Consider the following 12,029-nt stretch of genomic DNA (forward strand, 5'->3'; position numbering starts at 1 on the left):
AGCAGGACTTCTCAGCAGAGGCACTACTGCCATTTGGGGGTAGATAATTCTTTATTGTGGGGGATTCTCCTGTACATCTGGAGGCTGCTTAGCAACACTTCTTGTTGCCTCTACACACTAGACCAGTGGCATCTCCCTAACTGTGACTATCAAAAAAATTTGCATGTATGGTCAAATGTCCCCTAGGGTACAAAATTGCTTTAGAGGAAAGGAAGAAAGCAAAATTATAGAAATATTTTTTCTTTGTGCATTTATGTTTTTAACTTGGGATAAGCTTCTGATGTGTTTTGAAATTGAACCAATTTTGCAAAGGACAAGAGATTGTGTAATGTATAAATTTATCATACCATTGGGTATAGCGTAAAGTAAGAAATGTTGATAAGCAATTATTTAAAAACCAAATGTGTTCTTCAGTGGTCATACAACACACAGCAGAAACTCAAAATCAATGATATTAAATAGCAATTCACCACCTTCAACTAATTTATATTTTTAATATGTTTTCTGATTTATCTTTATTTTGATAGAAGATACCAATACCTTCATGAAGAGAAGACTCAGATTAGTGGTAGCTCTGAGTTACAAACCTGAAATAACTTATGTCACATTGTGATAAAAACAAGATCCATTAAAATAGCAATTCATACAAAGTAACTAAAGTTGTGGATGTCCTGGTCTTGTAGGAACAGTTTTGAAGAACTGATGGGGCTGTGAAGAGTTTACCTCACGGGCATACGCAAAATGGTGCTCTTTGATGATTATGCAGTCCTTATTACTGATTCTTGATTATCTTCATAAGTGCAGCAGTGTGTGTGCCTTCTAGATAATGTAGAAGTACAGGTTACTTACTTCCAGTGAATGCTATCCAACGAGCATATTTTGTAGCTTCTCTTCGCCAGTGGGAAGCCACCAGCAAACCACATGTGACAGTCAATGAAATGATTCCCATGATGATAAAAAACAGTGTGGTGACCCACTCGGGGGGAAGCCGGGGAGGGATGCATGTCCGGTCTCGTCCATGGATTGTTTGACACTGTCGCACTAGGCCCACAGTGAGTGCTCCTGGGAAGATGCAAAAGGTGGGAATGGTTTAGTGGGTCTAGCATGCTCAGGGAATATTTCCCACTACACCCCTTGCTTTAGTCTTTAAATCTTATTTGTCCACTTGTGGGTCATTCGAGTACTTAATTCCCAAGTCCTACTCTTAAGCATTTTGCTGTCACTTATCATGGAGCATAACACACACAGTGAACTTCAGAAACAAAAACCAAAAACACAAAACCTTACAGAAGCCATAAAAGGCAGATAAAAGGCAGTTAATTCAGTCATTCATTAAACAAATACTTTTCTGAGTACTTCTGCCTGGCACTGCTCTAGACTCCAGAGAAATAATAGTGAAGAGAGACGAGGTTCCTGCCCTCGTGGAACTTGCAAACTATCAGAAAGAGTTGCAACTCTTCTATTTCAGATTCAAGACTCACTGTATATTGCTTTTGGCTGAGGAGGGGGAAAAGGCTTTTTAGGAAACTGAAAAACTTGAGACATGCGTAACCACAGTATATAAATAAAATTAAGTAACAGATTAAATACTAGAAGCAATATGTTTATCAAAGTTAAAGGATCCAGCTCATCGATTTTTATATAAATGTTCACAATGCCAAATCATTACTGGCATGCTTCAACAGAAAAGCACAAAGGCAAATTGCAATGGTAATTTTTAAAGTCCTCCCTCTGCTTTAAATAACATAAATGACTTTTTAAAAACATCGAGTGCTTTTTCCATAAGCACGTTCTCTCGTCAAACCTAAGGAACCTGTCTTATCAAATTTGGGGTGAATTAATTTACAGAAACCCAAATCAACAAGGTAAAGAGTATTTTCTCCTCTTCTTCAATAGGAAGAATAAAATCCAAGAGGAATTTCAGATGGGAAAATACTAAAAATACAAGACCAGAAATTTCTGGAACTGCTGAAAACATCTTTATTGGGGGAAGGTATCTCATTTTGGTCTGCATTATTCTCTAAATATAAACATAAACTAAAAATAAAAAAGACCCTCGCGGGCGCAGGGACCCAAGTTCGATCCCTGGTACCAAAATAAATAAATAAATAAATAAATAAATAAATAAAATTTTTAAAAAAGACGTTGACATCAATATCATAGCACTTTCCATGAATAAGTGCTTTCTGTGAAGACAATAAAACTCCTAGAAGTTACTTTGGTAGGAGAAGCAGACCAGGGCTGGATCTGTCAGTGTAGATGTATGTGTACGAGGCAAGGTGGTTGGAGGGACCTCCTTTGTGTAACTTGTATTTTGCCACTGACACATTTTTTAGAAATAAAGCATGTGTTAAAAGAAAGTGAAGCAAGAAATCAGATCTGCTCTCAAAATTAAGTCTTTTTTTCTCCTAACGAGAAGTCTGACCATAATTGTAAGTAGAGTGAAAGAAGTTGTACTTTTTCTCCCAAATAGCTAATAATTAGGCTCATCTGGCAATTCTAGCACAGGTGCAAACAGCATTATAATTATGGGGTTGTCACAGACAGGATGGAGGCAGATGGGACAAAGCGAACAAATCTTCATAGTAATGCCATCCACTATGGCCCCTACCTGCTGCTTGGAGCTGAGTAACTTCATAGGCCAAAGAGAAGTATACCAAGTGAAAATATTTGACATTATTGCTAGTCTTTCAAATTTCATGGTAAGTGCTTAAAACTAGAAGAGAGGATAAGGCAGGGGTGAGCAGGTACCAGAGAGTTGCAAAACTGTTCTAGAAAGTTTTCTTCAAAAGACTACTTGAAAGGAAAGAGTGTCTTATTCTGATAATCCACTTATTGTAATTTTGGAAATAAAGAAGGCATTCAGAGCAGTGCCTAAGAATTTCCAACAGGAAACTAGTCTTGATCATTCAGGAAAGACTTGCAACAAATTACTCTCTTGTAGTCACGATTCATTTATAAAAGCTGTAGTTGCTATAAGAATATAGACTACGGGCAATGAAAGACCTTCTGACAAAATGCAATATTGTGGATTCCTACTATAGGAGCAACTTTCTTCATAATTTAATATACAAATAATGTTCCACTGTTAACTATGTATCTATTGGACTTAGATTTACATTTGAGAATTATTTTTGGCTGGCAAATATTAAAAACTGTAGGTTTATTAAATCATAACTAAAATAGCTCTCCTTCAAAATATTACTGAATTTCCTTACATTGTCTCTCTTTCTTGGGTTATGGACACGATAAGGAACATTAAGGATGAAATTCATCACTAAGCTTTCTGAGCAGGATTGCTTCTTTCTTCCTCTCCTGCCTGGCATACCATACCAAGTGACTTATAAATAGAACAAGTAAGGAAATGAAAATTACAGAGATAACAAACCAACTGGAAATAACCTGACAGATACTCAGCTTTGAACAAACTATGTTCCTACATTTATAAAATTCCTTTTCACAACAAATCAAGACTAAATATTCAGCAGTTCTGTTCTGGAAGAAAGGAGAGCTAATTCTAATTTACAACCAGAAGATACACTGCAGATAAGAATATCAATACAGAAATGTTTTATTGTGGGCTGGGGGTGTAGCCTAATAGTAGAGCATGTGCTTAGCATGCATTAGGGCCTGGGTTCAATCCCCAGCAGCATCCCTTCCACCAAATGAGTGTCATTCATGTTTAGCACTACTAGAGTAGTCAGATAATCCAAAACTAATATGCTGTCTACTTTCAGCGAAAATAGACTTTACTTAAATATATCATAAAAGGGCTAGAACAAACAATGATCAGTCAAGATTTATTATAATTCATTTTCTACAGTAAGACTCTTAAATCAACAAAATCTGTATAGCAGCCATATATTTTCCTTAAGCTAACTGGAGGAATCTGCCAGGGTAACTGTGCTGCTACTATTAAATCTTGTAAGTTCAGGTAGTGTTAGCACCCATACATTCATTTTCTGCCCATGGATAGATTTTTTACTTCAAATTTTCTTAACACACCTGTCTGGTATCACAGAATCATGCCCTTGATTTTAAAAGGTAGTTTTTTCCTTTTTTTTTTTGGTGCGTGCTAGGTACTTAACCTAGGACCTTGGACATGCTAAGCTCCTCAGCTAAAAGCTAAGATAGCTTCTTTTTACCTCAGTCAGAATGTAAACTTTTCAGAGGCAGAATAGTACCTTCTAGTTGACTGGAAGCCCCTGAAATGGCCTATAGCAGTGAATATGAAGCAGGAATTAAGAAGCTGTTGGTGACTATAAACAGATTTTAAAAAGATAAATTTAAAGCTGCACAGCATTGAATAAATTCTCTTGTAGAACTCTTACTCAGTGTGGTTCCTGCAGCATACCCATATTAAAGCACAAGCTCAGCCATTCACTAGTTTTTGTTTTAGCCAAGGGGCCTTTTGCCTCTTGAAGGGCCCTACAACTCCATTCCCCAAACACCAATCTATCTTTATGCTGCAGCTGTTTCCTAGGAAACCGATCTAGCCAAATAAAAGACTTACACACAATAGAAAAAAGGACCGAAAGCAGGAACTACAGCATCCCACATGTTTCCTGGGATCTCACCTGTGTTATCACACACAAAAGGAAAAGTTATGACGAGTGTTACCCATCAAGTGGGTTATCTTAGCTAAAGCAGATATTCATCATCTGTAGATCCAGACATTCTGAAAGGACTGCAGCCAACTGGAGTATGTCTGCTGCCACAGTGAGGATGATTATAAGGCCTGTCATCACTACATGTAAAAGCAGTGTTGTGGAAAAATCTGCAACCCGAGGGATGTAAAACAGAGAGGCACATGCCCACCAGGGCCTGTCAACAGCAAATCAAATTATGTACTGTAAACATGTACTAATAAAAAAAAAATTTGAAAAAAGAGCGAATCATGTAAAGTGCTCATCAGCCTGGGCAGAGAGCTTTGGCACACGGGGGTTGGACCTGAGCAAAATGGTGGTGTTAACATTTGTGGTTCAGGGTCGAGGTGTAGCAGTGACAGTGGTGAGTGCACACAGTCCTGGGTTCAATCCCTGCACACACAAAGGTCTGCCTTCTCACACGTCCCCTCTAAGTTTCCTCTTTCTCACAATGCCTTCTTCTTTGCAAGGGGCTTTCCCTGTTAGTTCTAGGTGTACCCATCTGACCTGCATGATCTCTACCACTGATGCAGCCCTCTGGCTCTACTTTCTCTTCCCAGATATAAAAATCTGTTCATCTTTGGTTTGTGATTACAGACCAAACAAAAATGCTTCACCACAAATGTCTTAATGATTGATAAAAGCTTAATGTACTGCCCCTCCCAAGGGCAGGCACAGTATTTAAGCAAGGCACAGTATTCCAACTTAATTAAAAAGATAGAATTTCTTTTTTTTTTTTTTTGGTTCTGGGCTTGAACTCAGGGCCTTGTACTTGTGAGCCAGGCGGCAGAACCACTGAGCTAAATCCCCGGCCCCTAGAATTTCATATTTTAGAAGCAGGTTGGCTGAAGAAATTTAGGAGAAATGGAGATGGGTACAAACAGGAGGGGATAGGAGAGGGGGAGGGCCCCAATGCAGGCGACAACAGGTGCCTCCCTAGTCAAGTCACCCCGGCAGCCACACTTTGGTGAGTAGATGCACAATCATAGAAAAGAACAGCCTAACGGTAACTTTGAATCTATCTTTACATACTTATTTTTCCCTCCAGAAACACAGGTAGTATTGATGATTTTTGTCTGCTATGATTTCTGTATGGTTAAGACACAAGTGCTTATAAATAGTAAACTGGCCATAGAGAGTGAACAGCTAAAACAAAGGACCTCAATGAGCCAGACATGAGCACTGAAAATCTGAGTAACGAGATTTAGCACCAGTGTCCCTGACGGTAGCATCAAGCCTTGCTATTACCTCTTCTGTTACAATCCCTCCCTAGTACCTCTAGCATCAATCGCTATACTCTGTCCCCATCTAGTCATTTCCTACTGTCTTCCCTTCTTTCCTGTCCAGCCTAGAATCCTGGATCCAGTATACATTTTGTCCTTGTTGCATTTACTTCCATGATGCTGAATGCTGATGGAGAAAATCACATATTTTCTCAGAGTGGAGGGGTGCCACTGTAAATTCCTAAATTTCAACTTCAGGGCCATCACTGCTATCCAGAAATTACTTACAGTTCTGTAATTTAGCACTTCCCCATTGTTTGCTAGGACTTTTCTAAGTCTCCTTATCTCCAATATCAGAACAATCTACCAACTCTCTCACATTCAGTAGGTACCAAAATCTACCACTACTTGGGGAAAAGAGGTCACGAGACTGCAACTCTTCAACTGTCCACTATCAAACTGATGAATTTATCTGCACACATTCATCCATACATCCTACTGGTTCTTTTGTTTTGGATCCCATCCTCTCACTGTGGGATCTTGCCAAACTTATTATTTGATTTTGCTTCTCATATCTATTTCCTTCTGAATCTCAAAAATGTTTAAAAGTGTTTAAACCTCCCTGTCACAGAACAATACCCCTCGGTGCCAAGCTGTCCCCCACTGGCATCATGCTCGCTCTGTGTCTGTCATGCTCTGCCTAAGCTCCACTGCCTGAAGCCTTGTCAAGATTTCCTGTCCCCTCTTCCTAGATGCTTTAGCTTGGCTTAGCCCCCAACCACCTCACTGAAATAGCCTTTGTGGCTGGAGTCTTTGCTAACATTAATGGATATTTCTAAGCCCTTGTCTTAACATACATTCATTCATTCATTCATTTATTTGGTACCGGGGATTGAACTCAGGTCCTTGTGCTTCCAAGGCAGGTGGCGGAACCACTGAGCTAAATCCCCAGCCCTAATTTTTAGCAGCACTTGATATCACTTCTTCAAACACATTTCTTTTGATTTTGGTGACTTCATATTCTATTGGTTTTCCCACTGTTTCTTAAGTTTCTTCTCTCTCTTTTTTTGGGTGGGGTGGGGTACCGGAGATCGAACTCAGGTCCTTGCGCTTGCGCAGCAGGCTGCGAAACCACTGAGCTAAATCCCCGGCCCAAGTTTCTTCTCTTTTATCAGAGACTTTTTTCACCTCTGCCATTCATTCATACTTGGTGTTTTGTTTGTTTTTAGTTTTTTGAGACAAGGTCTTGTGTAGTCCAGGTTGGTCTTGAACTTGACTATGTAGCCCAGGCTGGCCTCGAACTCGTGTAGATTCTTTTGTCTCAGCCTCCTAAGTGCTGCGATCACAGGCATGTGCCACCACACCAGGAAATATTTGGTGTTTTGAAGGTGTCTCACTTGGCTATGGCTCTTCTACATACACTTCCTTCTAAGTCCAAACTCTAAAATTTTTAGACTACAAGGGTCTGAAAGATATTGCATCTATCTTTTCTCCAGTTTTTCCTTCAGTTTTCATGCTCAGTGCTCAAATTCTTTTTTTTCTTTATTAAAATACTGAGTTTATTTCACATGTATATTTTTGTATCCCCACCATTTCCATGTCTGACCACCACTACTACTATGTCCTATTATAACATTCCATACACACTTAAAACCAAGCAAAGGGTGGAGTTCCATCTTTCATGACCTTCACTGGTGCTTTCTCTTCAGCTTCCTCATCATGACCTTGGGTACCTCCTAAAACAACTGGCTGATTGACTGTTTTCAACAAATGCCCTGGGGATAAGAAAAAGCAAGCTCTGTACCTGGCCAAATAAACTGTGAAAGTGGAGATGTTCACTGAGCTTCCTGACAAATCAAAATAGTAGTAACTGTGAACAGGCCTCTGAGAAAATACCAAATCCCTTGCTCTCTCAGTTGGTTTTGCCTGCTGTTTTTTCACAGCTAACACAGTTGTGAGAATTCTGGTTTTCAAGGCAACCAGAGAAAGGGAGATGGGATTAGAACAATTTAAACTGCCACAAATCTTGCTATTGTTAATGAAAACTCAGGTGATTTTCATGAATAAATGCTTTTTGTATTACAACAAGTCTGTAGTTAATGTTCAGAGTTCTAAAAAGAGTTGATATGATAATTTCTACCAATGTTCTTGCTGTTTTTATGCAGGAGGAATTTTTGGAGGCCCTTACTCTGCTATTCTGGAAGTTCAATCCAAGGTCACAATTTTAATCTTACTTTGCCACTAACTCAGTTAAATAATTAATCTTCTTCTAAGTTTGCTTCAGCAGGAAAATTAATACAACTTACCATTTAGGTTTGTGTGTGAATAACTAAGATGAGATAGTACCTGTAAAGCAAATGTAACTATACACACTGAATAATCACATGATTTTTAGAGGGGCGTGTGTGTGTGTGTGTGTGTGTGTGTGTGTGTGTGTGTGAGAGAGAGAGAGAGAGAGAGAGAGAGAGAGAGAGAGAGAGACCGAGAGAGAGACCTTAACTCAGCACAGTACAGTCATGAAACTCATACTCCAAAATAAAAAAGGATGACACTGATGGTTATTAAGGCTGTTAGTTATAAAAAATATTCAGGACATTATGACTGTCCAACTGCTTGGGTGTAACATTTGATTAGAGACTATGTAGTACAAGGCAAGTTCAGACTTGCTGAAATAAAAGTTCTGGGGATGGACTTTATACGAATAGCAATGTTAGAAATGGGACTGAGGATGCTTTGCTAATGTAATAAAACCAGAGTGTTTTATTAGATAGCAAGTAAGTAAAAACACTGGCCATTATCCCTTAATTTTCTTTTCCCTTATACCTGACTGCTGTTCCCTCTATCTTTATTTACAAGGTACTACTACCAGCCATTAGTAAGCAGGACTGTAGTTCAGAGGTCACATCTCATTTTACACTCAACAGGGCCTTCTTGCTACGAGTTATTCTATCAGCCTTTGCCCTCTAAACTGGCCTTGGGTCTAACCCTATGAAGACATCAAACACTATCTAGCAGGGAATCTATATTTTAAAATCCACTTTATTTGACAAACTGGTGCCAGAATCTGTCTTTACTATGATTCTGCCAATCACTGAAGCTCTTAACATATAATATATGAAGAACTCCTTAAAGAAATGATCACTACACTGTTCAAACTGTACGATACGAAGAAAATATGTGGAAGGATATTTATTGTACTGCTAAGAGTTGCCTAATCTGGTTGAGGACTGGAGGTGAAGTGGGGAGTAGGGTTGTACTTTTCACTCTATCTTATCTGAATATAGATAAATTAATATAATTTTCCCTTAAAAATAAAACTGGATGTTTTATATTTAAAAATTTTTAAATGTTTATAGATTAGTATTACACATTAAAGTGCTAATTATATTTATATTATAAACTGTGAGATCTTCCAATCATGTGTGATTTTGAGCACATGCTTTGGCTCTCAAAGAAATTAAGAGTGTGCCAAAGAAATCACACTGAGCTAAAGTAAATCAAGTAGACAGCTAAAATGGAATTTAAATTACAATGTCTATAGGGTACCATAAGACACTCCTGTAGAAGACTGCAATACCTGAATCATATGGGATACTTGTTTTTTCTCTGGTGGATCTGGCGGAAGAAACTCATTTATTTCACCTAAATAACCTCCTGTAGCAGAACTGAGCTGGTTTAAGACAAATGATAGGGACAACAGAGAATAAAAGTCAAACAAATTTGGTAGGACAAATAGTTTATATAGGCAAAAAATGACTGCAGAATTACTTGTAAAGAGATTTTAACAAAAAGGCTAACAAACCTTAATGACTCTGTAACTTGCAATCACTGAAAAGGCTCACCTATGGACAATGATCAAGAAAGAGACAGCAATGTGGAAGACAAGAATGGCTCTGTTGTAGCCAGTGTGGTGCAAACACCTATATTCCCAGAACTTGGGAGGCTGAGGCAAGAGGATTACCATGAGTTCAAGGCCAGCCTAGACTACTTAGCAAGACCCTGTCTCAAACAAACAAACAAACCAACCAACCAAAACAAAAGCTCTGTCATACGAGGCTCCTGGCCAAAAGCAGTCATAAAGTTAAGAGATTTTGGAGCTGGAAGGAATCTCAGAGTTTATCTGTCTGGCTCTCCCCAAATTAGGACTCAAGAAAATACTGAGGCACAGAGAGATTAAATAATAAACACAAGCACACAAAGGAACCAGCAGTCCTGGGACTAAAAAACAGGTTTCAATTATCTACTTTAAAATGATCCCTACAACATGATATTAATTTCCCAAACACCATTCATTGAATAAAGAAAGTGAATAGTATTCCTACAAACATTTTGAGGAACATTCAGATTTATATATATCAGAACAGACTTAATTAGAATTTTGTAAGCATAGTTCCTAAGAGGAACTTTCACAGGTTTAAAAAAAAAAAAAGGAGACTGTCTCTGGGTTTCTCTCACAGGAGCGACTCCCTTGGATCCTATTCACTCTGAAATGCAGCCTCTTCCCACACTAGCCAGTCATGGGTAAATGTTCAAAGAATACCCCACTCCTTGCTCCTTCACCTTAAAGAAACATCCCAACTTCTTTCTCTCAAGAATAAAGAAGCTATATATATATAGTTCTCCAAAGAAGTGGCTATTTATAGTCATCAAAATGAGCATTCATATCAGTCTCATTTAGCCCAGAGAACAAGCACCTTCTCAGGAATCTGTAAAGTCCCAATAAATAAAAGCTATCCTGAGTTTAGCAAAAGCTCTATTTTATTATCTTCAGATGTGTCAAAATAATTGTTCTCAGCCAGTTTATACCCCAAAATTAAGCAATCTTAAGTCATTTCTCTAATAAATTTTACTCCCTTCATTTATATAATTACATTAATACTTTGATATTAAATCAAATTTAAACTATTTAGTTAGATATCAGTTGTCTGATGTGGGAGGCTCTGGATTAAAATCCAGGGCACACCTTGGGCCGGGAATTTAGCTCAGTGGTTCTGCCACCTGCCTCACAAGCGCAAGGACCCGAGTTCAATCTCCGGTACCAAAAAAAAGAAAAGAAAATCCAGGGCACAACTTGTTCCAACTGAGGCTTTGGGTAGTTATTTAACCTCTGTGTACCTCAGTTTCCCCAGTGTATATGGGGATAACAACAGAACAATCTCATAGTACTGTATAGATAAAGGCAGAGAATATATATAAAGCACTTAGAACAAATGCCTGGCACAGAGTAACAACTTAATAAATGTTAAATACTGTTAATGATATTGTTACTTTACTTAAGATATGGACTTTTATTTTAAAAAGGAAGCAGTGTGAGCCAGGGATTTGGCTCAGTGGTGCCGCCACCTGCCTCTCAAGTGTAAGGTGCTGAGTTCAATCCCCAGTACCAAAAAATAAAAAAATTTAAAAAAGGAAGCAGTGTGTAGAATTTCATCTTCCTCTTAAAATTCTTTATGTTCCCTGCTTTCTTGGGCTTAAATGGAAATATAATAAATTCGGGTTCAATTTATATAGATCCACTATTTCTCAAAAAAGAATCAGGACTGTAAAAGTTTGGAGCCTTGCAAATGTGAGGAGAGCAAGTCCAACAGTGAGACAAGTATTTACTCTGTGCCATCATTATGCCCCACTGCTTACAGAAGAGGACGGCTTCAAGAGTGGAGAGCTCTGGAGAAAGGCTCACGTTCTGATTCTGATAGCTGCTCTTCATTTCATCTTAAAGAGGAGTTCATATTTTTACTGCAGTTATATCTGGCTTCAGACTGAAAATGTAAGGTGATAGTGCCTTACATTTTCAACATCAGAAAACATTATCTAAGCTTTTGCAGAAATACATAAAATTAATCTCTCACTAACTAGCTTACATTATGGTAGACATGATCTTGTAAGTAAAGAGATAGTGATGTAGGGAAACCATACATTAGAGAAAGGCTCTGCTTAATTTGAAAGGCCCAATACCATGCCATTTGACATGCCTGAGTTCTCTGTCCAAGTCTGGTAGGCACAGTGCGATACACCAAGCTTTCATTCGGCAAATACTGAACACACGCTCTGCAAAACAATGGGTAAGTCTGAAGAACATAGACTCAATCTTTGTTTTTCAAGAGAGTCAAGATGCATATCCAGGGCTGGAGATTTAGCTCAGTGGTTTCGCTGCCCGCTG

General features: G+C 38.5%; 1 protein-coding gene across 2 annotated transcripts in view; it reads right to left on the minus strand.

Annotated features, from left to right (window-relative positions):
- Positions 1 to 12,029, minus strand: part of Mosmo (modulator of smoothened) — a 64,341-nt gene that overhangs the window by 12,376 nt on the left and 39,936 nt on the right. The window contains exon 2 of one of the 2 annotated variants that reach the window (XM_004855909.4): positions 850 to 1,062. In XM_004855909.4, the coding sequence (XP_004855966.1) occupies positions 850 to 1,062 (213 nt within the window). Of the gene's footprint in view, positions 1 to 474; positions 1,063 to 12,029 lie in introns of those variants that run through there. The other variant, XM_087209122.1, reaches the window with a different exon arrangement.

This window comes from Heterocephalus glaber, unplaced genomic scaffold, assembly GCF_053883595.1.
Source record: "Heterocephalus glaber isolate CG9 unplaced genomic scaffold, H.glaber_assembly_v1.0 deba00000943, whole genome shotgun sequence".
In the NCBI taxonomy this organism is placed as follows: Eukaryota; Metazoa; Chordata; class Mammalia; order Rodentia; family Bathyergidae; genus Heterocephalus; species Heterocephalus glaber.